General features: G+C 41.2%; 1 protein-coding gene across 17 annotated transcripts in view; it reads right to left on the bottom strand.

Annotated features, from left to right (window-relative positions):
• The window catches only part of DYNC1I1 (dynein, cytoplasmic 1, intermediate chain 1), a 312,504-nt gene that overhangs the window by 200,855 nt on the left and 83,705 nt on the right, over window positions 1–27,944 (bottom strand). For 7 of the 17 annotated variants that reach the window (XM_012720836.1, XM_012720834.1, XM_012720839.1 and 4 more), the window contains one exon: window positions 26,318–26,350. The exons of the other annotated variants lie outside the window; for them this stretch is intronic. In XM_012720836.1, the coding sequence (XP_012576290.1) occupies window positions 26,318–26,350 (33 nt within the window). The remainder of the gene's footprint in view (window positions 1–26,317; window positions 26,351–27,944) is intronic. 17 annotated transcript variants of the gene reach the window in all.

The raw sequence follows: 27,944 nt of genomic DNA, 5'->3' as shown, positions 1-27,944 counted from the left end.
TTGTAGTGCTGACACTTAGCCTTTTGTGCCACCAGGGAGGCCCTATCTGACTCTTTGCTTTCTCTACATTCCAATTATAAATAACACCATCTTGTATGTGTCCTTCTTCTGACTTATTTTCCTTAGCATTCAGCTCCATTCATTTTGCCACAAATGTTTACCTTTTTGATAACTGAGTGGTATTCCATTTCATTTATAGATCTTCCCAATCCACTCATTTTATTTCGTTCCATAATTTGGCTGTTGTAAATAGTGTTGCACATGGGAGTTCATGTTTACCTTTGAATTAGTGTTTTTGTATTCTTTGGATAAATACTGAGGAGTGGAATGTTTGGGTCTATAACAGATTTATTTTGAAGCTTGTGAGAAACCTCCATCCCATTTTCAATAGGGCTAAAGCAGCCAACATTCCCACCAAAAGTAAGAGGGTTCCTTTTTCTCCACATCCTCATCAGAACTTGTTTTTGGTCTTTTTGATATGGGTCATTCTCACAGTGTGAGGTGGTATCTCATTGTGGCTTTGATTTGCATTTCCCTGATAAGTGCTGGTGAGCATGTTTTCATGTGCCTATTAACTATCTACCTTATTTTTAGAAGTAACTTATTTAGCTCTTCTACCCATTACTTGATTGGGCTGCTTGCTTGCTGAGTTATGAGTTCAAATCTTGGATATCACCCTCTTTTCAGATGTATAAGTATGTGGATATTTTCTCCCACTCTCTAGAGTGTCTTTGTGTTTTAGTGATAGTTTCTTTCATGGTGCAAAAGCTTTTTAGTTTGATGTAGTCCCAATTACTTGTTTTAATATTTTCCTTGAAATTGGAGATAAATCCATTAAGTAAGACATAGCTGAGGCCTGTGAGGTAGAATGTTTTGGCTAGATTTTCTTCTATAGTTTTATGGTCTCTGGTCTCATATCCAAGTCTTTATCCATTTTCAGTTGATTTTCGTGTAAGGTGTGGGATAGTGGTTTAGTTTAATTTTTTGCATGTGGCTGTCCAGTTTTCCAACACTACTTATTGAAGAGGCTTTCCTTGCTCCACTGTACACTCTTGGCTCCTCTGGTATAGATTAACTGTCCATATATATGAGTTTATTTCTGTGCTCTCAATTCCATTTTATTGGTGTCTATATCTGCTTTTGTTTCACTACCACACTGTTTTGATTATTATAGCTTAGAAATGTGATATTCCCATTCTTTCTCCTTTTGATAAGGATTGCTTTGGCTGTACATCATCTTTTATGGTTCCCTATGAATTCCAATATTGTTTGTTGTATTTCTATGAAGATGCCATAGAAGATTCAATAGAAATTGAGTTGAATCTCTGCATATTTCTTTTGGTGAGATGGCTACTTTAACAATGTTAATTCTTCCAATTCATGATCAGAGGCTATTTTTGATTTCTTTGTCTCTTCTATTTCTTTTAACAATATCTGTATTTATCCTGTCACTTTGCTGAACTGATTTATTGTTTCTGTTGGTTTTGCAGTGAAGTCTTCAGGGTTTCCTATGTTACTATGCTTTCCATATTACCATGTCTGAAAATAATAATTGCATTATTTATTTCCCAATTTGGATTCCTTTTATACTTTCTCTTGCCTAATTTCTCTAGGTAGGACTTCCAACACTATGTTGAATGGTAACAGTGAAAGTGGACATCCTTCTCTTGTACCTCATCTTCCTGAAAAACATTCAGATTTCCACCATTGAGAATTTTAGCTGTGGGTTTGTCATAAATGGGCCTTATTATGATCACATACATTCCATTTGTCTTTAAGTTTCTTGAGGGTTTTCATCATAAATGGATGTTTAATCTTATCAAATGCTTTCTTGACTTCTGTTGACATGAACAAACAGTTACTATCTTTCCTTTTATTGACATGGTGGATTACATTGATTTTCGGATGTTGAGCCATCTTTCAGTCCCTTCTATAAATTCTAATTGCTCATAGTAGATAACACTTTTAATGCATTGTTGCATTTGGTTTGTTTAGATTGTGTTGAGGATTTTTGGCTCTTTTCATTAGGGAAACTGGTCTTGGTCTGTAGTTTTTCTTTTCATTTTTCTTTGTCTGGTTTTTATTAGCATAATGTTGGCCTCATAAAATATTTTTGGAAGTTTTCCCATTTTTGATTTCTTTTTGAAAGAATTTGAGCAGGATAGGTATTAGTTCATCTTTGAAGGTTTGGTAGTCTGAAGTTGTCTGGTCCTGGGCTTTTGGTATTTTGGGGAGAGTTCTAATTACTATGTCAACTTCCTTATTTGTGATTGATCTATTCATGTTTTTTTTTTCTTTCTCCCATATTTACTCTTGGATAGCTGTATAATTATATAAAACTGTTTATCTCTTCTAGGTTATTAAATTTATGAGCATACCAGTATTAGTAGGAATCTTTTATTATCCTGTCAATTTCTGTAATATTGTAATTTATCTTTTGTTTCTGATCCTATTTGCTTTGAGTTTTCTCCCTTTTTTTTTTAATGTAACTAGAGGTTTGCTATCTTGTTTATTTTTTTTTAAGAACTGGCTTTGTTTTCAATAATCTTTTGAAATGTATTTTTTTATTTCTTTCTGGTCTGATTTTTATTATTTCCTTTTTACTGGCTTTCTTTTCCTAGTTCTTTGAGATGAGAGAGTTAAGATTATTTATTGGAGTTCTTCCTTGAAAAACAGGGATTTTATAAAGGAGGAGCTATTTGGTGGTTTTAAATTAATATGTGGATTATTTTATGGAAATGTTAGCATATGTGCAAATGGTAATTTTAAAATGTATACAAAATACATGTGTATGAATATTTCATAAGCACTTTACATGGATTTATTTTAATGTGAACTACATTTGATTTTTTTACTACAACTCTGAATGTAAATGAGGAACCTAAGATTCCAAGAAGGGAACATTGCTGTGTATGCAGTCTATATGCTGTGTTCACCTCCATTGTCCCTGTAGACTTCATTGTTCATGCCTGTTTTCCATCTCATTGGCCTTTCAAGAAATCAGTCCTTTATTCCTAAGATCTTTCAACTCTTTTCCCAAGAAAAGTTCATAGGTCCCCTTCTTGTTCACTGAACTCCTTATCTGTCACTGTCCATTTCTAGGGACTTCTTCCCCATCTTGCTTCATATCAAGCCTCCTCATCTATAATTCTGTAAAGGCCCCTGTGACCCTTCTTGGGTATACAATATTGTTAGGCATTTTATGCATTTAATAGAGATGATATAAAATAGTTCCTTTCTCTGTACTATATTACCATTTTGAAAAATTAAAAGGAAAAGTAGGTCAAGTTAAGGCTGTTACATTCTTAGGAACATCAAAGATCAATTTCCAGAATTAGAATTTGAGTTCATTTAATTGACCTCCCCCATAAAGTTTTATTAAACAACTCATTCTTTAAATACATTAAGAAAATGCAGCAGATGTTTATTTTTTAAATTGCATTAAGTTCTAGTTCCTGATGCTCAACTATAGTTATAAGACCTATGATCTCAGGATAAGTGAGATATTACTATGAATGATTTCTCTTGTTCTTAAGTCCTTGTCTCCCCCAGCCATACAAGTTTTTTTTTTTTTTAATGTACAGTTCTGTAGTGTGAAACTTAAGTAGATTAAAATTCAAATGATCATTTCTCAGGCCAAGTTTTTGTGTAGGAGAAAGTGTTTTTGATTCAGCGGTATTGTGATTTAGACCTATAAATTATATTCCTGTGACATCCAATCTTAGTCATCCTGAAATAAAGGTGTTACAACTAAAAAAAAAAAAAGGGCATTAAGTTCTGTCATTGATATGTCCTAAGATAGCAATTAAAATTAGTGCTAAGAACTACCATTATATATAGTTCTTATTTGTGAGGGCAGAATAATTGAAGCTAGTTGGGCCAAATAAACTAAAATTTAAGAGGAAATTTCTTAAATGGCTTTTTAAAAAATATTTCAAAAAGTAATACACTTTGCTCTTCCAAAGTGTTGCCAGATTTGAATTTCTTAAAAATTTCCCCCTGCCAACATATTCCTGGTGTTGAAATACAGGCCATGTCTCTCACAGCTTCAGCAAACATATTTAACACATTTATGCATACATTAGTTAGTGTAAACATGACTCATGTAAGTAGAGAGGGATTTTTAAATTTTTAATATTTCATCACCATGTCATTCCATGGAAATTACCTTGGGGCTACTAAGCAAGAGTGTCTAACATCTCTCATTTAAAACATAACATATGAGCCGAAACTCCATTCAGGCAAGAAGAATGGCATGCTGGCTGGGGGCAACTCTACGAACCACATGCAGTTTTAATTAAATTCATTAAAAATACTGCATCTCTCAGTAGATTTGAGGGCAGATAGAACCACTTAACAATAGCCAAGACCTAACCCAGTTTGTCAGAACTAATAATAGTATAAGTGTGAATTCTCACATAGGGACACATCCCAAAAGTTCATGAATCAGCAATTGTGCTATTTTGTAAAGTAATATTAATAAATTATTGCAAGATGTTACCAGCCTCAGACCACGATTGCAACATCTAACTCCAATAAGCTGATAAAAGGTGCCGTTAATATAAAGGCACATTTTGGACAGCTGACATAATTAATTGATCAAGTAATTTGAGTAAAAATACAAGTTTTCACTAGGAAACCTGGATAGGGATGAAATCACTCAATTTTCCAAAAGCCAGAAGGCTCCAAAAAAAGAGGAGACCGCAGAACACTTTAATGTCTAACCAAAACCAAATAAAATGATCCCAATGTACAAATAGGCTTCAGATGATATAATGTGACGAGAGATTTCAACTATGTAGACAAACCTTTCATTTTCTTACCCAAATATGCCAACACCAAGAGTTACCGAAATAGAGAGGGAGGAGTAAAGGCCTATTTCCTCAGTGCCTTGTCTCTGAAAGCGTGGTGAGGGAAATTTTCTCCCTCCTCTTCCAATTTCACTGTCCCCTCACTAGGTGTCCAGCACAACATTTGAATCCCAAAATCTGGGTTGTCTTAAAATAAGATAAAATGATCCAAGAGAACATGGATTTAACTAGACCGATCCATTAGGCACAGTTACTGGGAGATGTACGACCAAGCAGCCTCTTCCACCCCCCATCATTCTAGCAGCCCACATCACTGCTTGTTCACCTGAAGATGATGGGAACACTCTTTGGGTCTTCCTGGTGACTCTGATAAGGTTGCCTGTTTGCATGAACTATGGAGAGAAGGAAACAGCTGCTCAGACTCTCTAGTCAGATACTCTTTAAGAAAAAATGGTATATATCTCTCAGTCTTCTTGCCCTTGGAAAATAGATACATGCCAAACTCACAACTGAGAAACACCAAGTTCTGACAAGAACATTGGTCTGATCCATTTGATTAGCGGAAATTAGTATTACATATCTTCTGTCTTCAGTAGCAAAATTAATCTACCAGTGAGGTAATGAAGGAAAGGCATTTTCCAGTCATTTTCTTATTTTCTCTTTACAAGATCCTCTTGTCAAAGGAGATATATATGACTTTCATGATATCTAAACAAAACAAATGTGGATGAGAAGAAGCATATTGGTTTTATGAGTAGAGGCTGCAGAAGAGAAAACAGGAATGGAAAGAAATTTTAAATGGCAGCACTAAGACCGGGAAATATGAATGTATGTGTCCTCAGTTGAAGCACATATGGACCCACCAAGAACTAAGAGGTTTATAACGCACAAAGCAAACCCCATCCTCTATGAATAGTTACTGCATTGCACTCATATGCATTTATTTTATCATATTCATATATTCTTCATATTTTGCTTCTTGCCGTAAAAGAGAGATTATCCAGAGTACCAGTCCATGGCCATATACTTGACTCCAACTATTCACTCAACCAGGACTTGAGTATGTTTTGCCAGTCAAGTGACACTAGAGAATAATCAAGTAGAGGGAATTACTCACTTGGAACTATAAGCTCAATCTTACTTTGCAGTAGCAAAAAGACATGTTAGAAATGGCTTAAGTGTTCTGTCTGCCACACTTAAATGACCATTTGCTCCCACTGTTGGCCACGAGAAAACCAACATCACACTACCAGTTCTGGACTGTTAAATTAGATGAAGCATCTCTCAGTGAAAAAAGAGCTTTGCTTTATAAAAAGGAAAGCATCTTAGTCTGTGTTTTCCTGCAACTCAATCATTAGGATTATTATCAAAACTGTAATCATGTGCTGACAATTTTATAGCCATCAAGAATAACAACCTCCCTGGATTCCTGCCTTCACAAACCCTTTCTAACTTGCAAGTTTGGTCCTACCACAAGATCAGCTAACTGGTCTAATTCACATGCAGGTCTAGTGTTGATACACATTTATGGAGACCAGAAGGACATTAAGGGTACAGTATTAAGGTAACAATATTGCTGGTTTCATTTTGACCTCGAGATTCACATCTATAAATGAGTTCTTTCCTAGCATGTAAACCTCTCCCTTGAACCTCAGTTCCCTCTATTTTTTTTTTTTTTGGCTATTTGGAAAATAGCCAAAATATTAATATTTTTAGCACTATGGTATCTCCAGAACTGATTCCTCACCATGATCTTCATTATACTTGTTAAGTCTTAGATAAACAAATACATAACATTCAAATGAGATTGAAAACAATATCAAAATGGAGTGAGATTGAAATAACACTCTTCACTGATAAAGACTGAATGAGAGTATAGTTTATGGTGGAAAAGCAATGAGCACGTTTACTAATTTCTAGAATTACGTAACTTAACCCACCTACTCGTACCAGTAAGACCAGACTTGACAGGCTTCCTTGGGAGTGTGGCTCAAGTGTGCCTGTGGCACAGAGGAGCAGGGCATGGTGTGTTACAGGTATATTTACTCCCCCAAATAAAGAGTGGAGCTGCCCACCTTATTTTGCAAACCTACTAATCAAGTCAGTCGTCATATATCCTTGGGGGGACCCTGGGAAGTAGGGTGGTGTGAGCAAAGGGGTGCCAAAAGCATTGTTATGCTGAGTTTGATATAGAAGGAGACATCATTTGACATGCATCCAGTTAATGTAACTCACTCTTCCCCAGGAGGGATCCTGGATTACATTTCGAGGCTATGTACCAAGAGAGTGCGGTTTTGAAGGGTTAATAAATTAACCATTCAAGTTAATAGCACCACTCTATCCAAGCTCTGAATCGAAAAGCAAGATCAGGAATAAAAAAGATCCCAGACCATGGACATGATTTAGCATGATGATAAAGCATCAGTTGGCATTTGTAACTGTGAAAACAAAATTGGCCTCACTGCACCATTCCTCAGATTCTGGACCTTGGGAACAGCTCACACATGATAAAGCAAACACTCTTACTGCTACCATGCCCTCTACTGGCTAAGGGGTGACAGTTTGTAAAGACACCAAATTTCCTATGTTTAGGCCCAGTGGTAACGTATGGTATATCTAATCAAGAAAGGATGGGCAATTATTACTCTCCACCAGATGAAACACAAATCCCCCTGAATTAGAAGAAAAGAATGGCACGATAGTAAGGACTTGAAGGGAAATCTTCCTTCCTTTGACCCAAGAAAAGGGTAGACCTCAATCTATACTCCGTAGACCCCGTGAAGCCCAGGTCCAGTGATTGAATTCCCAGTGCCTTCAACTGGATGTTGATTTTCTAAAATGTGTAGTGACCACAGGCAGCAATCTTGCCCTGTTTCCATGTCTTTGACTGCTTGTTTTATTTCTTGCTGTTAAGCATCCTTACCTATTATAGCATCTTTCTGCGATTTGGTTACCATCACTCCCTCTTGAACTATAGATTTCATCTTCCTTAAAACCGCCTGATTTTCCTTACTGTCTTCCACATGTCTCTCCTTTTCATTTGAGGGCTTTATTGCTAGGTACTAGACTTTACAGAAAATCAGCAAAGAAAAATAGTGGGCATTGGGGAATTTCCTTAAATAACAAAATACACAAAAGTTATCCCATGGTGTATGTGTGTGTCTAAGGTATAAAATAAAAAACTCTGAGATCCTCATTGGCCAAATCCCAACTTTACTCAGAGATGTTTTAAACTGATATTTGCTAATGAAAGTCATGCTTTATAGAGAATATAAATAACAAAAGCAAATGAAGTAACAAGACAACAGAAATAACTCCTAGACTCTAAAAAATAAGTGCTAACAGGGGAAGGGGAAGAGAGCGAAGAAGGTAGATAGGGTCAATTTGATTCTTGGCTTTTTGTTGTTAGCTCTGACTTCAGCTTCATTTCTTACATTGTTATTTTCCTACAATATTCTATTTATCCCCCGAGGCATAGTCTCCAAAGTTCTGCCACCACCATAGAACCCATGACCCATCACCACAGTCCTGTGCTCTTCCCTCCCCTCCTCCTCACTGTATTCTTCAGCTTGCAAATTTTGCCTTTTTCCTGACAATAGGATCATTTTGATGTGAGAATGATGTTAGCACTTTGGTAGTCTTTGTGATGAGGGGGATCACAAGGTATGAAGCTATAAGCCAGAAATTTAGTCTTGCCAACCAATGGTTCGGTAACATTTTACTTTTAAAAAAGTTAGGTTTTCGTCACATTTCATGTCCATGGAAGACATCTTTAATTGAGATGAGGTAGAATATAGTCTCAGAATCCTCAATACAGCAGTGTAGACAGTCACTACAATATCTAAGGATTGAAACTTAAGATGAAACACATTTCTATCTGGATAACTTCATGTCATTTGAAAACACTTGTCACATACCATCAGGTTTCTGACATTATGCTAACTTCACTTGCCACCTTAGGAGATTTCTATTTACCCCCCACTATTTTGTCTGCATCTTTTCCTGAGCAAACTACCTTATTCTTGAACTCATTCCACTTTTGGACATCTCTATGTAGGCTACTGCACTATCTTTTTTGGTTACTGCTTGTCTGCCTGTGGTGCTTCCATATTCCAACCATACATACTCACCCCAGTGTTTATATGTTCCACAATCACGACCCTGTGGACTCCTAGCTGTCAGGCCTGGTCTTGTCACGGTGTCCATTCCCATTCTCCTCCCACCACTGGCTAGTAGACTACAGTAGGATTTAATATCTGCCATTTTATTTTTGTTCTGTGTCTTCTGTCTGTGTAGGTTCTATGCTTCTAGTGCTTTCTTTAACATAAGTGAATATCTTCTCATGTAACATCTTTTTTTTTTTAAATATTGAGTTAACAGTGATTTACAGCACTGTATATGACCCAGGAGTACATGGTCATACCTCTTCAGATGCAGGCCACACACCCACCCCCAAGGCACTATAGTCCTCCATCATAGGCTGCCGGACCCTCACCAGTCTGCTTTCTTCCCTCCCATTCCCAGGAAATTTACTTCCATGGTCAGAATTCTAGGTTTTGGTTTTAGTTTGGTTTTCTCTGGACTTTTTTTTTTTCTATTTCTCTATATTCTACATGTAAGTGAAACCATCTGTTATTTCTTATTTCATTTAACATCACCCTCTGAAGATCCATCCATGTTGTCACAAGAGCTCATCTATTTTTTTTTTTTTTTTAGCTGAGTAGTGTTCCACTCTGTGTGTGTGTGTACAGATCTTCTGAATTCATTCATCTGTCTTTGGGCATTTATTTTACTATTATAAATAGTGTTGTAGTGAACACAGGACTGCACACATCCCTCCACATTAGTGTTTCTGCATTCTTCAGGTGAACACCTAGGAGTGAAATTGCTGGGTTACAAGGTAGATCTATTTTTAATATTTTGAGAGACTCTACGTTGTAACAATAGGGGCTGAAAACAATCTGCATTCCAACTACAGTGTAAGAGTGTTCTTTTTCTCCACATCCTCATCAACAGTTGTTGTTTCTGGCATTTTAAATTAACGTAGCAGCTTAATTTTTAAATAGCTTTAAAAATTGCTAGGGCTAATGTCCTTAATGATTGATATATATATACCTTACTAGGATCGGCTTCAGTTTTATACTAACTTAATTCCAATGAGATACAGAAACGGATATAATTTCCCTTACTCTTTTTTACACTTTTTGATATACATAATATATTTATATATATATATATGTGATAAATCCAGCAATGCTGTTAATAATTCATGTAATTTTGTGTATTCTAAAGAAACTGTGAGCACAAGTGCATACTGACAGCTTTTATTATTTAGCTTTTATATTTGGTTATCATTTGTTCCTGAGAATTCAAAATAACCATTAGGAGTTGTTCCTGAGCATTTTGGCAAATGCTGATGTTACTGTAGCAAAGCCAAAGGAAGTTTTGCCCCATTCACCTTGTGTTACCAAATACATCACCACATTTCTGTATGTTACTAGCCCAACAATATAATCCTATGCATACAGTTTTTAAATCAATTAGAATTGGGGGAGGGGAGAAATAGTCATTTATAATTAAGAGAGCAGATTGTAATGGTTTTACCATATCCCTGTGACTTCTGAACAAAGACATTTGGGGGGATTGTAAGAGCCATGAGAGCTGAGCATCTGGCCACTCCACCCTGTGACTTCTTAAATTGGAAGGAATAGCTGGAACTAAGAAGCAGGGCAGAGTCCCTGGCCAAGGGAAAGGGGGATCCCACTTCTATCTGCTTTGACTTGGGCAGACCCTGAGATAAGGGGAAGGAAGGTTCTGCTTCTGCTCAAGACCCACTGGGACCTTTTCAGCTGACACGACCTATGGCTCTGTGTCCAGTTTTGTGCTTTGTTTGGTGGCTGTGTCCTGCTTCTTAAGAGGATGTGGTGGCCACTATCTTGACTGGCTGGTGGACTCAGCATGGGCTATAATTTTATTTATTATTATTATTTTAATGCTTACGGAACTGGGATACAGGCCAGAGGGTGCAGGGGTGGTGAGAGGATTCACCAGAGAGGGAGAGTGGGGAGCAGAACAAGCAGATGGACGAAGTACACAGCTGAGGAAGCCGCAGGCAAAAGAGGAGAGGTTTACTGTGCCATGTGGGTCACCTACCTGGTCAGGGATTGAACTCGTGCTGAAGCTGCTGCAGTTAGCTTCTCAGCGCTACGCTTTAACATGTAGTGCCATCAGGGAGACTGTACATTTTGAGCTGCTTATTGAGCAGCTCTCTGCCTTTTGGGCCTTGAGCAACCTCTAGCTTGTATTTCCCGTTGGGCAGTTTCCCCAGATGGGTTCTCCAAACAGCTCTGCTTTGGGGCCTTACTCCTTAGCTTTGGCTTCTGCCTGTTTAGTGGAGTGTTCATCTATGAGGTAATGGTTGATTTTTGGAGGTGGGTGGAGGGCGAGTCCATATTTTGAAATCTTTCTATGACTCATTCTCAGTCCCCTTTGAACACATTATAATTTGATTACTTTGCTCTTCAACATTCAGTGGGTGCAAACCCTTAGAATGGGCAACATGGATTTTTACCATAATAGTTAGGGGTCTCTGAGCCACCTCTCAGATATAGTACCATTGTCTTTTTTTTTTTTAAGATTTATTTATGTATACAGAACTAGGGTACAGGCCAGAGGTGCAAGATGTTCAGCAGATTCACCAGAAACACAGTGGGGAGCAAAACAGGCTGACTGAAGTACACTGCTGAGGGGAGCAGCAGGAGGGTGAAAGAGGTCTGTCGCTCCATGTGGGTCACCTCCCTGACCAGGAATCAAGCTGGTGTTGAAGTAGCTTTGGCTAGCCTTGCAGTGTTGTGCTTTAATTCAGTACACCACCAAGGAGGGCCCAGTATCACTGTCTTATATAGTCAACGACCTTAACTTGTGCTATTCTATCCTGAATGTTTCAATTGCTGTTTGGAATCATTTGCTTCCAACATGAAGAATTTCCTTCAAGATTCCTGACCAAATAGGTCTAGTAGCAGCCCATTCTCTAGTACTTGTTTATCTAAAAATGTCATTATTTCACCTTCATTTTGGAAAAGAGCTATGCCAATTTGACATTGACAGTATTTTCTCTGAGTATGTAGAATATTACCCCACTGCCTTCTGATCACCATAGTCTCTGATGAAAAGCCTTGCCTTAGTATGATTTGGTTCATATAGAAGTGAACCAAATTTATCTTCACTCCTTGCTTTCCTCCTTTATATCATGATGTCTCCTTTGTGGAACTTTCCACATTTATTCTACATGAAATGTATTGATCCTCTTGGCTTTGTTCATTAAAGTTTTTCACCAGATTGAGGTAGTTTTCAGGCATAATTTCTTTGAAACTTTTTCTGCTCCTCTGTCTTTCTGGCACTCCCATTACATGTATGCTAAATCATTTAATGTCTTATATTTCTCTCAGGTCTTCATTCTGAATATTCTTTGGAATATTCTCTATCAATTTCAGTTCTGCTATTCTACCAGTTTGTTACCAGGCAGAGAGAGGGGCACAAATTCAGTTTACTATTGTGGCCTCTATTTCCGTTCCCCCCCCCCAAGCTTCTGGACTCTTCAAATCCAGAGACTATAGTCATACTTGAATAACTTCTACCCCTTTATTGACATTCTCTGTTGATGACACTGTAGCCAGGCCTTCATTTACTTTTAAAAGCATTGCTTCCTTTAATTCTGAGAATCTACATCGTTCTGTCTGTCTCCCCTTTTTCCCACTTGCATGCCCCCTCTCGACATGTATGCACATATTTTATAGCCAACATCTGGTTACTCTCACAGGCAGTTTCTTTTGTCTGTTTATTTCCCTGTCAGCCTTGACAGTTTCTTTGTATGCCTCATGATTTTTTGTTAGAAACTGGCTATTTTAGCCATATATTGTTTTAAATGATATAGCAGCTATGAGTATTGTTTGACACCCCTCTCCTTCTTTCCTGGAAGTTGGTTACTATTATTTACTTGTCTGATTAGTGACTGAATTATTGTGTATCATTCCTTTCTCCTCCCTTCCATTGTGTAAAGCCTCTGATACTACTTTTTTAGAAAAGTAGCTTTGGGGTAATATATATAGTAATTCTGGGATTACAATTTTTTTGTAGTCCTTTCTTTAACCCTACCCAAATGTTAAGGTCTAACTAATTGCTAGTTAATAACTCTATTGTTTTCAATAATGCCCTGAGCCACAAAGTTCTCTGCAGATTGAGCCAAATACAATCAGTTCCTTTTTATATGAATAATTTTTTAGCACAGTCTTTGAGATTTGTCTTATCCTAGGTGTATTCTTCCTAGCTTTCATTGTGGTAAACTACCAGTAGCTGGCCTGTGGCTTAGTTTAAAACACAAATGCATCATTCAGCCACTTTGCCTCTAGTTTTCCTTACAGCACAATCTCCATTGTTTTAAGGACACCCTAAGGCTTCAGCATACCCATTCTTAAGCAAATGAAGTCAGTCCCTTGGAAACAGACTGGGAACTGTTTTGACATCCAAGGCAGAATCTGAGTCAAGGCTCTGGAGGTGGGGCAGGTACAGTGACACACTGATCTCTGGGGAACGCCTCTGCTCACAGTGATGAGGGTGCTTGGAAGAGAAGGGTGTTGTTATAGCCTCTGGTCTACTTGGCTCACCTCTCCCTGAGTAGAACCTCTATTCTGCACATGGATTGGAGTGAGGTGATTTGAAGCCTAGTATTTTCAGGATGCTGAATCCAAAATAAAGTTTCTATTCCTCAGACCAGGATTGGTCTAAAGAAAACACTGTCTACCTTTTAGTGATTCTTGTTTGGAATGCAAGTTTTATAACAGGTAACAAGATGAAAAAAATGAGAATGTTAATGTACTGCCCTCCTCAGACTGCTAAGCTTCAGAGAGAGGGAGCTTTTTGTTCTTTGCTGGTTCCAGCTAAGTGGAGTAGAACTAGGCAGAGGAAGGAAGAGGATGGGCTCTGGTACAGATGTCACAGACTTTTCTGTTTCTTCCAGTTTTGTAGATTTTTTTTAAATTAAAGTAACGATGATTTAGAACACTGTATGCATTTCAAATATACAGCTTCACACACAGATAACCACATATGTCATATCAAGCCCACAGGCAAACTCTAGTTACCACGCACCACCAACCAATAACCCCTTTTACCCCACTGCCTTCCATCTATAAGCCCTCTGATAACAACCTTCTGTTGTCAGGGTCTGAGTTTGTTTTCATTTCATTTGTTCATTTGCTTTATTTACATTCCGCATGAGAAAATTTTGAGGGGGGGGAAGGATGTCCTGAACAAACTCCACAAATTGGTTTTATGGACTCCAGTCTCAACCCAGACCAAAACGATCCAAGACACCAAGAACTACTATCCCCATAATGTCATCACCACCAAAGGGAGAATGCTGGGAAATGAGGGTGGAGTTAAGCAACCAGGTTCATATATTACCAGACATGTGGGTCTTGAGGGAGTCCTTGGTTTTTTTCCTCCAGCTGTCAGCATACTAGTGGGAATCTTGATCAGCAGAAATTGGTACAGCACAGTCACAGATTTCTCTCTCTTTCTCCCTGAGTCATTCCTTTCTTCATTTCCTCCCCTTTGGTATCTAAGTCCTGTAGTATCCTCTTTGTGTGTGCCTGCGGTTGAGTTGAGTTTCATAAGTCCCTTTTAAGCAACAGGTGAGGCCCCACAATCAGGCCACCCCATTTCACATTGGGGTTGCCCTGTAGCTGTAGTGGATGCACCAATTTATATTCTCACCAGCAGCTTTTCTACATAACCTCACCAACACTTACTGTGTCTTGATGATAGCCCTACTGTAGGATGTGAAATCTCACTCTGTGTTTTTGATTTGCATTTCCATAATGTCTCTGTTTATACTTAAAGAGACATGCCTATTTAGACTTCTTGGGTGACATGCCTTCTTGGGTGACATGCCTATTTAGACTTCTGCCCATCTTTTGATCAGATTGTAGTTTCTTGTGAAATTGACTGGATATCAATCCCATGTCTGATACATGGTTTGCAAACCTGTTCAACTCACTAGGCTGCCCTTTAACAATGTTTTGTTTCAACATGCAACCAGTTGTTAGTGATTATATCCTCAAATACATTTTTCTATCTCTCCCGCTTTCTGGAACCCCTCTAATGGGAATAATATTCCTCTTGACTTGTCCCAGAGGTCACTTAAGGTTTCTACATTTTAAAAAATTCTTTTGTTTTGCTGCTCTGTCAGGGTTGAGTTTGCTTTGCCTTCCAACCCACTTATCCACATCTCTGCTCTATCCAGACTCCTAGTAAAAGCCTTCTATTGTAACTTGTAATACACTTGTAACTGTGTATTCTTTAGCTCAAAGACATCTGTTTGAGTTTTTCTCAAATTTTCTACTTTGTCTATTATTCCCCCAAGATCACTAGCAATTTTAGTGCCATTACTTTGAGCTCTTCCTCATTTGCTTAACTTCATCTCTTTAGGGCTTTTCTGGAGTTTTGTCATCTTTGATTTAGGTCATACTGCTGTTTTCCTTTTTGCCTTATTCTGTTTGCTTCTGTCTTACATAAATCTCCGACTTATGGTTGTCCCCAAGGTTCAGGTTCAGCCTTATGTGGGTGATATCACATGGGAGTTCAGAAGCACAGCTCCCCTGGGTTCCTTAGTCACTCAAGGTGTATGCCCTCTGTGGATATATCTACCTGCCTGCCATGGCAGGGCAGTACAGAAGGCAGGGTTTTTGCTTGGCTCATCTGTGGCACCTTGGTTTGCTGAGTTGGTGGTACTGTGGACACAGCTTTGGCACATCTCTGCTGTTAGCTGGACTATGTGGGGCTGCCAGCCAGGCCTAGTAGTGGCATGCAGTGCCATGTGGCAGGTGGATTTAACTCGCTACAGGCATGCAAGGCTTCTTGGTGGCTGGGAGGTATGGGCTGATTGTGAGCTGGATGGGCTGCCTTTATGGTGACACATGGGCCACAAGGGAGAGATACCAGTGGTGGCCTCTGAGGCCAGTTTAACTGCAGGAGATGCACTGGAAAGCCAAGCTATAGGTGTCTAGGAAGCTGCAGACTGTGCATGGAGCCCACAACAGGTGCAGAGCCAGTGGGCCAGCAGGGGCTGCTGGGATACAGGCTGGCTCGGCTATGAAGGCATAGTCTGTTTGCTAACTGGCTGGGCAGCAGGAAGCACATGGGTCGGCTAGCTGGCTGGTGGGGACTGGGAGGGGCTGGTGGGGACTGGGAGGGGCTGGACTGCTGCCTTGGTGGGTGGAGTCTCTCCCTAGCTGTCACCTGGTTCTCAGTTAATGCAGGTCTTTCCCAGGTGTAGGTGGAGCTCTTTGGGCTTTGCCTTCAGGATTTAATAGAAGGGAGGGTGGGTTCCAAGAGGGTGTTCATCAGGTCGAATTAGGCTTCCAGAAGTTGTGAAGATAATGTGTGCCAGTGTTTCTGGCCTGGGGGCAGTGCCTAAAATCTGTTTCTTGGACAAGTATTGGAAAGACAGCGGGAAGAAACTGTAAAGTTCTATCCGAGATTCCTCTTTAAGCACTGGACACTATTTAGACCTGTGTTGCTGACTCCAAGTGAAGCTACATACAGTCTTAAGGGCTAGTTCTTAGCCTCTGCTTTTCCTCAGCATTCCTGTGAGTTCTCGATGCAGGGGCTCCCCTTCACTATGCTAGATTCAAGAGTTGGGCTGCCAGGTATGGGGTACCACTTTTCCAGGCTCCCCGCCTCAGAGAACCCCTCCTCCAGGTGGGGTTTCCTTCTAGCTCCATCTCTATCTCCTGTCCGGGTGCTGCCCTTTGAGCTTCTAGAATCTTACTCATCTGGTGTCAGGTCTTCTTCTAGTTGGGTTGATGCAGAGTTAGCTGCAGACCAGCTGGGAGGAGGTGAGGACAGCTTCCTGTAACCATCTTAAACCCGCCTCCAAAATTCTCTTGAACAAATGTTATTTTACACATGCTAGAAGCCCTAAGGAGCGATTTCAGAAACTTAAAATGGGATTTTAGAAATAATTTTTCTTAGTTTTATGGGAAGTGTATCTACATAGCTTCTGTGTTTCCACATCGGAAGCGGCATCTATACTCCTGGGGTCACTACGCCAACTGTTGTTCCCCAGGGAACAACAGGCTTGTTGCACCCCGTCATGTTTTTCACCCTGCTGTTTAGTCCTGGTTTGGCACTGGTCAGAGTGAACAGCAACAGCATCTTCTTTGCTTGCACTGCAGTGGGGAGGACGCTAGTAAACACCAAGGTGCCTGTTGTCTGCACATGGTCTTCAGTCTGCCTGGCCCAGAGCATTCAGTTACTGGCACAGAGATTAAATTTATTACAAGATCTCTCAACAGTTTGAGGAGAGCTAGGTTTAACTGAGCGAGAAGGATCTTCCAAGTTCCTATTTCTTACTATTTCGAGTATCAAAATCAATGATGATCACTCCAGCAGGAGAAGCTAAACACAGGAGTTTATTTACAAATTGGGGAAGTGGGGGCGTATTTAGGGAAAAGAAAAATTTTTAGAATGCTCTGGATTTCCTCCTCCTGGGTAGCCACACTGGGAGGGGCGAGTGTAAAATGAATGAGTGCACTTTGAAAATCTAGGAGGAGACTGTTAGCACTAGGTGCCACTCACTGTAACTGGCTCAGCTTCATCTGTGGGCTCATTGGCATGTGTAGGGGTGTGTGCCCACAGTCACGGACTAGGGAGCCAGTGAGCTGTGAGTCTGCTCCGTAGGTTACGCCAGGACATGGTGTGGTGACTCCCAACCGAGGGCTGGAGAGAAGACGGGGCATCCACAGCAGAATGGAGGCACTGAAACCTGAGAGGAGGTCAGGTCACCGAGAGGAAAATGGTCCGCAGCCGCTAGGAACATGGCCAGGCCAGCCAGCTGCGTGCTGGGAGCCAGGGCCCAGGCCGTGTCCACAAACTCGCTGCTGGGTCTGGCACAAGACGGGAATTCCTCCCCTCTTCACCCCTCAGCCAGGATCCTAGGAAGAGGAAGGGTCTTCTCTGAAAATGTATTTCCCTTCAATTTTATCTGAACAGACAAGCTGACACTGTTTAAAATGAGAAGTTGGGCTAATAAGCTTTATTTTGGACAATTCTCCATGGGCTCCCCCCACCCCTAGCAGCTATTAGTTGTATCAACAATTACAGGCAAAGGAGTTGTATTCTGTATACTTGTGATTTATATAAATAAGTCCTGTACTGACCCTACAGGGACCAGTGTATAGGAGTGTGTTGGACATGGAAATGTCAATAGAATAGATATTTGAAAACTGTGACAAATCTGTTGGTCCTAAGCACTCACAATGTTTTGGGGGACAGTGGACTGACACAGGTCAAAGTCATGGCTCCCACAGGGCAGAGCAGCCACACAAAGCTGTAGCACCCTGGGAGGTGTGTGGGTGAGGCTGCCAGTGGCAGCCTCATTTGATTTGTACTTTGGTTTTGCCCCTTTTCTATGGTTGCTCGCCAGAAGGTGTTGTCTGGCCTCAGCAGCCCTGCTTCAGGCCAACTCACGTGGCTGGGCATTTACACACAAGAAGATGAGTAACTTGAGGTGTTTAACTAGGGAACTATTATCCTTTCTTTTGTCTTCTCTCTATGCACAATCCTTCTATTAAAGATCTTACTGAGAGTATGTGTGGTCTTTATGTGGCAGATGGCAGAACCCCTTTAGTGTGCAAACTTAGGGGTCCCCGAGTCCCCCCACTTAGTCTGCCTCCTGACAAGGACTTATAACCTAGGCCCACCTAGTTGACACCAGTACAAATTGCAGAGGGCACACTGTTCAATGGAGGGTGTAGGGAGAGGCTTCAAGGCAGCAGTGACAGGAAGTCCAGGGCACTGGGCCTTCTAACAAGGCTGCACATGTCATCGGCAGGCCCTTGCTGTGTTACCTGAGTCTGCTCCAGCTGCCACAGTGAAGTAGAAGAGACTGAGTAACTTAGCAACAGACATTGATTTTCTCCATTCTGGAGGGTGGAAGGTTCCTGATAAGCACACTCCCTCTGGCCTGCAGATGCCTTTGCAGGGTGTCCTCATGTGGCCTTTCAAGGTACATGCAGAGAGAGATTGAACAGGGGCAGACACAGGGACCATGAGAGAGACGGGAAGTGAACAGGCAGAAAGAGACCAACACAGAGCAGGAGAAAGACGAGCCAGTTACCACAAGAAAGATCTCGCTAGCAACAGGGTTTAAGTGGGACAACAGAAATAGCATAGAGACATGGAGCAAATAGAGGCCCAGATCATGAGAAAAAAAAAAAGTGAGGCACAGAAAGATAGCAGGAAAGAGGCAAGAAGAGATGAGAGATGCATGAGACAAAGTGGGAGCCAGCCAGAGTAGCAGAGTGAGGTCTAGATATGAGACAAAAAGGGAGACTTGGCATAGAGAGAGATGGAGGCAGAGACCAGGACAGCATGAGAGAGATCTAGTGTGAGACAGCCTAAGAGATAGTCAGGGAGACACTGATAGCAGTGAGGGATGGATGAGAGAGGAGCCCAGAGGAAGAGGAGAAAGCGATGGAATGAGAGGATGAGAGTGAGGGAAATACAAAATAGATGTTCAGAGACAAAAGGCAAGAGAAAGGACACAGATAAAGCATATAAGATGGAGAGAGAAGAGACAACAAAGAAGTCAAAGTGGTGAGATGGCCAGAGAAAACAGATAGCAGTGAAAACACAAAGCAAGATGGAGAATGAGCATTGAAGCAGAAATAGGGCAAGATAGGGAGAAAGACAGTATGAAAGAGAGACAGCCAGAGACTAACAGGGACATGGGGGGAGGGAGAGACAGGGAGATCAGCACTAGAGAGGCCAGAATAGAGACAGGGATAGCGAGGGGAAAGGAGAGATAAGGGTAGAGAGAAAAAGACAGAGAGATAGGAAGAGAACACAAGAAGACAGGGTCAGAGACAGTAAGAGAGAAGTGCAGAATGGACACTGAGAGCCTGAGGGAGAGAAAGTTAGAGAGACCAGGAACATCTAGAACATGAGTCAGGGAGAAGAGGAGATGGACAGAGACAAGGAAAGATAATAAGGAGTGACAGTGACAGGCTGGCAGAGATGGAGAGACCCTGGAGAAGAGACTGAGACAGAAAGGAGAGTCAGCATCAAACAGCCAGAGACACAGAGATGGGCAAGTGCAAGATATGATAGATACTGACAGAGTGACAGGCAGTGCAAAAGATGGAAGCAGCGGGACAAAGAGGGATTAGTAAGAGGTTGAGACAGGGAGAGAAGAGATGAGAGACAGATAAAGAGAGAGATGACAGAGATGGTGAGAGAAACAGCATGAAAAACGAAGGATAAAGAAAGGGGTGGAGGGAAACAGAAATAGCACAGGAGAGACACATATAGATGGAGAGCATGACAGCTCAGACAAGGAGAGAGATGGGGTAGGAGGAAAGACTATGAGACAAGAGGCAGCCTGAGAGATAGTCAGGGAGGCACAGAGTGCTGATAGAAGTACTGGGAAAGACACAGAGCTATAGCATGAGATGTAAAGAGGCAGGGTGAGAGATAGAAAGTGAGGCAGAAAGTGAGGCAGAGACAAAGCCACAGATTGACCTGGAGACTGAGACAGAAAGGGGGAGACACAGATGAAGGAGAGCATGACACCTCAGACAAGGAATGAGATGGGGTAGGGAGACAAGAGACAGCCCGAGAGATAGGGAGGCACAGAGATACTGAGATACTGATAGCATTGAGAACAAAAAGAGGGAGCCATGCAGCAGGGAGGGAAAGACACAGAGGAAGGAGAGATAATGACATGTAGTGACAGAAAACATGGAAAGAGGGAGATTCCAAGAAAGTAGAGATAACATGAGACACAGATGGAGACACACAGACAGAAGAACCAAGAGCATGAAACACAGAGAAGGTGCTGCTAGCCAGAAATAGGGAGCAGTTGAAAGACAGACACTGGGAGAGGCAGAAGGGAGAGACAAATAGCACATCAATGACTAAGAGAAAGAAGTACAGTGAGTAATGGGGGGAGAGAGAGAGAAGGACAAGAATGAGTTGGGACAGAAGGAGGAAGAGAGTGTGAGAGATGAGAGACAGATGGACAGAGATGGACAGAGAGAGAGCACCAGACAGACACATGAACAGAAGAACCAAGAACATGAGACACAGAAGGACAAGGAGAGAGTGTGAGGGAGACAGACAGCACAGAGACAATGAGAGACAGGCAGAGATAGAGAGCTAGCATGAAGCAGGGAGGAAGATGGGGAGGGAGAGACAGACATAACATGAGCTAGCACATGAGAGTTAGGAGAAAGTGAGGCAGACAGAGCTCAAGAGAGACAAACACAAAAGGGAGCCAGAGACAGAAGTAGCACCAGAGAAACTCGGGGCATAACTTGACAAGATGGGGCAGAGAGACACAGGCAGGGAGAGTTAGAGACAAAGGAGAAATGAAGAGTAACAGGGAGCCAGATGTAGACCTGGGGGAAAGTAACAGTGTGAGATGGGAGCAGGACACATAGCAGGAGAGAGCCAGAGATAGTGGACAGGGACAGCCAGAGCAAGATCTCACGAGATCAGGGAAAGGGGCAGAGACACACAGATGAGGGAGAGCATGAGATCTCAGACAAGGAGGTAGGGAGACAGAGATAGCAACAGAGAGAGGAAGGGAGATAGAAACATAGAAACTAAGACAGAGGAGGGGGAGACAGACAGTGCTAGTGAGAAGAAAAACAGTGAGACAGGTGAGGGAGAGTCCAGAGAGAGCAGGGGAGAGTAAAAGGTAGCATAAGAGACAGGGAAAGAGCTCAGGATAGGGAGAACAAGAGAAATAGCACATGAATGACTATAGAAAGAGCAAGCAACACAATCAAAAAGATGGAGACAGATATAAAGAGGCAGAGAGAGAGGGAGACTCAGACAGCTGGAAATACAGAGTGGGGATGGGGAGAGACAGACATAGAAAGGAACAGAATGGCAAGGAGAGAGTGGGAGGGAGATAGATAGCACAGAGAGACAAAGAGATGGGGTGGAGACAGATGGGAGAAAGAGACCGCATTAGTGAGAGGGGCAGAGGGATACAGCATGAGACACAGTAGAGACAGATACAGAACAAAAGGTACAGAAAGCATGAAATAGGGAGAGAGGTGAGGAGGGAGAGAGACTGGGAGAGACTTAGAACAAGAGTAACTGCTTTATTTTGTTTCTACCCTGTGGCACATACCCTGTGACAGAGAAATAGCACAATAGGGAGATGGTGTGGAGGCAGAAGACACAGGGAGAGGTAGTGGAGACGGGAGAGTAGAAAGAGATGGGGGTAAGGAAGGATAGTCAGAAAGGAAAGGGAAACACAGATAACATAAGAGAACACAAAAGATGGGAAGGGAGATGGAGGCAGAGACAAGGAAAGAATCAGGGAGACAGATGCAGAGAAAGCAAGGGAGACCTGAAGGAAGGTAAAGACAGCACAAGATAGAGAAGGAGACAGAGAAAGATACAGAACAAGGACAGAGAGAGACTGGGTTACAGTCAGTCAGGGAAGCAGGCAATAAACAGAGCAAGAGGTGCAGAAAGAGATAACAGCAGACAGTGAGCAAGACAGTATGAGACATGGAGTTGACAGGGAGAGAGATAAGGGGAGGAACACAGAGATGAGAGGCAGCAAAATCAAAGACAGAGTCTGCCACATGGTCTCTGAAATGGGTGAGAAAGAGGGAGAGAGAAGGGAGGTTGAGGAGAGACTGGGAGAGGGCAAAAATAGTGACAGCTAAAGATGACACACCTCATTTGGCATCTTCATCTTACGTCAGGGTCTAGTCCTCCTCTCAGGCTGCCTGCAACCACTGAGCAGCTTACCTTGTGCACAGGACGTGGTGCCAGAGGACCTGGAGAGCCAGGTGTGTTGGCAACATCAGCATATTCGGAAGACGGGTAGACTACAGAATGGCAGAAATCTCTGAGAATATGGGGACCTGCTCCTTGAGTCAAGTTTCTATGAGTACAATGGCTTGAATGCCTAAATGTCACAATTACTCTGTAAGACTATATTATAAAATTGGTGTGCCAAGTAGGCCAAGATGCTCGCACAGGTATCAGACCCAGTATTCACAAGTATTTTATTAACTCACTTACCAGGTGACTCGAAAGACTTCTAGTCTGAGGTGGCCACACTACCTCAATATAATAGTCCATCTGAGTCAGTGATACCCACAATGCCTAAAACAGCTCTAAAAGGGAATCACAGAAAAGGTACTTAATAAAGCTAAAATTTGTTTGATAATGAAATGATTTTCACCTAGAAGTTAACATCCAACAGCTCATCATTAATGAAAACAAAAATCTTTCTGTGCTCTGAACACCTAGAATCTTCTCAGCATCTGTCCTCTGTCCTAATAGTGTCAATTATGGCCCTTGTGTGGTACGTGACATCCCAACACTCCCCCTTCCACCAGTTTTCCTTCCTCCAGTCCCTGAAATAATCTGATCTCATTTGCTGTGAGTTGGGTGGCAGTTTTGTATCACATAGAATCTATTTACCTGTCTTTTTTCACATAGCATACTATCTTCAAGTCCATCATTGCAAATGATAGGATTTCTTCAATATTTATGGCTTGAGTAATCTATAAATGCTAGGTGATTTGTTAGCATAAACCAGAAGCAGTAGACTGCTGAAGTCAGACCCATTTATATGTAGGTTTGAAGTTCAGTGAAGGAAAATCATTAGAATTTCATTTGGAAGAATAAACTAGATGAGAAAGTCTACCATTTCATGAGCAATGGTGAGTATGTTGGCTGGAAGAGTACAACCTTAGAGCATACAGGTGGCGAAAGATTTAGGAAAGACATGCATGAAAGGACCAGCGAAAGGGCTGGTATGCCCTAGAGTAGACTTAGTGTCTATATACTTACTTGTGTATTTCATGCAAAATCTTTTACTTCCGTGCTCCACACATTTATACCCCACATTGTTAATCTTTGACCTCCAGAAATGTGACATATTATTTAATTAATTTATGGTCAAACAGAAAATTCCCAGATCATTTTCCCAAGATCTATCATTTTCTAGTATTGTACTGTACCAAAGATCTAACCTTGGTGTGAGGCTTAAGTTCATACAAAACTCTCCAGCCATTCTTTTCAATAACCCTCCCCTTTTCTAGAACCACAGATAGATACTGAGATGCAAAGAATCCTGTCCACTGGTACCAAATCTTGCTCTTGTAATTTGTTTTTGTTATCTTTAAGTTGTCATTTACTACTCTTCAGTTCTGGATTGGGAAGGATATTTTGAATAAGTAAGTTTCACTAGGATTTAACTGAACCATTTACAGGATTTTCTTTAGGTATGTGCTTTAGAAAATACAGTTAACTGCTGGTACAAAATGGAGATCAGACAGTTTCATAAGTACCCGAATACAAACATGGAAACTTATCTCCTGAGCAATGAAGATCTTTCAGGACTGTTGCATCTTCAAGCTACTGAACTTATTGCTTGGAACTTGGATGGAACATTCCCTCCCGCCCTCTTTGGCCAGAACTAGAATGCCCGAAACTTTCCAGGAACTCACCTGTGGCTTGCTACAGTATGCATTTCCTGCAGTGCAACGCCTGCTGCTCCAGAACAAACTCAGTGATGGGTAATTCAACCTTACCTTGGTTTGCCTCTGTATTTATGTTGTCATTAAATGTTGCCAGAAGTGGAATCTGAAGGAGACAACCGCTGCAGGCACGACCACCATCAGAATCCAGGAAGGTGCCTGCACTGAGCTCTTGTGCTCGATGTGCCATAATCACCTTCTGCTTCTGACTGTGTGTCTCCTCTTTGGTTTCAGCTCCTTTAGGTTGAGTCCTTAGACTTTGTCAGGATTTGGATAAGGACAGACTGTCCTGGGGAAGTACTCTCTTGTTTCTGGATTTAGAATATGCTTGAGAATTAAATTCAGATTTTTCTGAGAGAAACTGAACTCAGTGGGAGTGGGTAAAGCACCTAAGGTGTTATCAGGCTCACAACCCTGTGACACAACCATCTCCTCAGTACAAGATTCAACTGGAAGGATAAAGTGGTCCCAGTTAAACAAGTTTTATTAGAGGTCACTTGCCTCCTGACAGAAAATTCAGTGCAACCAGGGATATGTAGCTCACAAAAAGTACCTTATCAAAACAAAATTCACGTCACAACTCTAAGCATATGCTCAAGCTACCTGGTTTTTTAAAATGTGCTCATAGGGAAATACCACAGAAACTCAGTTGTCTAAATGCTCGAAGGTTGGGCTACTTTGAGGTGCTCTGGCCAGTTCTATGTTAAAAACGTTAGATTCTCCTCATCACATTTTTTGAGTAAATGGACCCAATATTATTGATGACAACTTGAAATCACAATGGACATTTTTAGGAACATTCTAATTAAAGGTTGTTCATTTGAGAAATGTACTTGAAAGCAAGGGTTCTTAATTCAATGAGATGTAAAAGCCTTCAAAAGTCTTCAAATTTCAAAATAGATTCATTGCAAAAGGCAAATGAAAAACTAATGACACAGAGGTAACTATAACAGACTATAAACTGACATGTCTCCCCATGACTTCATTTATTCTTTTACTTGAATATGCAATTTTACTACCCCTTTCTGAATTCTCTTTGTACTCTGAAGAATCAAGAGTATAAGCAAAAGTTCATATGGGCTCCTTCCAGGCTTCACTAAAACCTGAGGGATTCCTGTTAACTCACATCAGTTACTCCCTTACACCAAAGTGATGAGGTGAAAAAGGACAGGGCACCCCTGTGTGGGAATCTGCTCATCCCCACAGCCTAGGCTACGTACAAACACTATGTGACTAATAATCTGCTTTCTTTTAACTGAAACTCTTGTTATGAACTGACAGCTCTGGCCCAGTGATGCCTGAAGAAGTGTTGGACATGGACACCATCAGGAGAACCAAATGTTACCCCCCAGACCCAGGAAAGCAGGATACACCTGGGTCAAGATGACCAAGGAGGCACAAACACTCTGGAGAGTGACAAAGCCCAAGCTTCCAGCGGCATCACGATGCTGTGGTGGGAGGTTCACTTATGGTTAACTGTCTTTGCTTAGTTTACTAGAAAAAAAAAGCCAGGTTGAAAGATGTCATAGGGTTTTTGAGGTAAAATAACCCTGTTCTCTCAGGTCACCAGCTTTCTGACAAAGTATGTGCTAGAGTTTCAATTCCTATCTCCATTCAGTTGGTTTCCAACAGCAACAGGCAGCCCAAACCCAGCATCCTGTAACTATAAAAGGATTATCCTTTGGCATTTAAGAAAACAACTGATAGGAGTTCAAGGGAATAGCCCAAGTAACCTCGGTTTAAAGAACATTAATTTTTTAAAAAAGGAAAAAACAATGCCAGAGGCAGAAGGTACCCATGGAGAGCCTTTCCAAATTTCCAAATTCTGGTAGATACTGGAGATGCCTTCTCTAAACCCACTCACTCCCGAGCCTGAGGACAGAGTCCTGGAAAGATTGGCAGAAACCAGAGAAGAGTGAGGATTCTTACCAGAGTCAGCGCTCCTGATTCTGTCTGTAGTGCCTAGTCAAGAGAGGAAAATAACATTTCACATTTTCTCTTCCTTTCCCAATCTAGACCCATTGGTTTTTGATCCTTTCTCTCCCAGAAACACAGTGACTTCCAGTTTGTCTTGTTTTGTGTCCTGAGAGTGTAGTTTGGCAACAATCAGGCTGGGCCCCCTATAATAGAAATGTGGATTGTACCTCTTTGTGGCTGTGCTCCCACCTACTGCTGTCAGTCCTCAGAAGTGGTGTCTAAACTTTTTGCTCAGGTTATCTTTGGGATGGCTCTGGCTGTTGGGAGGGTAACAGTTTTAATGACATCCTTAGGGAAGCCTTTTAGTCCACGGAGTTGCCCAGTACTGCTGGGAATATCTACTGTTGGTCCTAGCTGAAGCCTGACAAGATATGAAATATTTGAAATTTTTTTTAAACAAACCTCTAAGGTCAGACACTGACCTATTCAGAAGCTGATATTCAGAATCTATTGAGTCTGACATAAATCTTTTTAGGCCATCTCCCCTAAGCTAAAAGGAACTGTATACCCTGAGGTAAAGAAAAGCATTCCAGGGACATACAGCTCTAAGCAAATTAAAGACAATTACATGGATCAGTCACAACCAGAATGGCATTCAAGTCTCAACTCAGTTCTATCAGGAGTTAAAAACTGCCCTTACCTAACAAACTTGAACTCTAGAAACAGTTCCAAGCCCAGCTCCAGCTCTCCTTTTTACCAATTCCAAGACCTTATGGATTTAGGGAACAAAAGTACTTCTTGGAGAAACTAGCATTATTTTCCTGAGCCCTTAAGATGTAAGTAAGTATTCTACTCACCTTTATTCAATCCTTATCTGTGCTATGGCTTTGAAATACAAACTTCAAGTAGGTAATTCTCATCAAGAGAAAAAAGATGTGTGGGGAGATTGGAGATGTGTAGAATGTTTGGGAGAATGAAATCTTGGTAAGGAATCTTATGTGAGGTCAAGCTGAATAAGAGAACAAATTTGTTAAGTTTTTTTTTCCTCCCCTATAAGCTTTAAATAAACTGAAAACTTTGCTATCATATACTTATTTAATGCTATTTTAACTTAAAGATAATCTTCTTAAACTGTAAAAGTCTACTTGGATTTTTGGTCTCTTGATAACAAATCAGATTGACCCAGCAACTATTAATTGCATAGAAGGGACTAAACTGAGAATTATAATTTTATTATGAGTTTTTGTATGAAACTTGACTGGTTCTTTCATGTCTTGTTTTTCCAGACTTACTGATGATAAAGAAACCTCCTTAACTGATCACTCCACAATTCAGAAATACACATGCAGATAGTACCCTGCATTTTGCCAATTTCCTCAGATATCTGCCCACAATTCTCTCATGTGTTCAGTTCCCTGTCATCCTTCTCATTTGGAAAAACTGGGAACAAAAACTGAGTGTACTTTGGAAGGGACCAAACCATGTCCTTGACACTCCCCAGATTGTAGCCAAATTTCCAAGATTTGAACCAATAAAGCTGCACTTAACATCTGAGCCAGGGAAAGGACGAAGCGTTCCAGTCACACTGGTGAGGAAGATATCACTGGAGACTGATCCTACCCAAGATGTCAGACCATCA

Source organism: Condylura cristata, unplaced genomic scaffold (genome assembly GCF_000260355.1).
Source record: "Condylura cristata isolate star-nosed mole 26May11 unplaced genomic scaffold, ConCri1.0 scaffold00005, whole genome shotgun sequence".
Lineage (NCBI taxonomy): Eukaryota > Metazoa > Chordata > Mammalia > Eulipotyphla > Talpidae > Condylura > Condylura cristata.
This window is presented reverse-complemented; position numbering and strand designations above follow the sequence as displayed.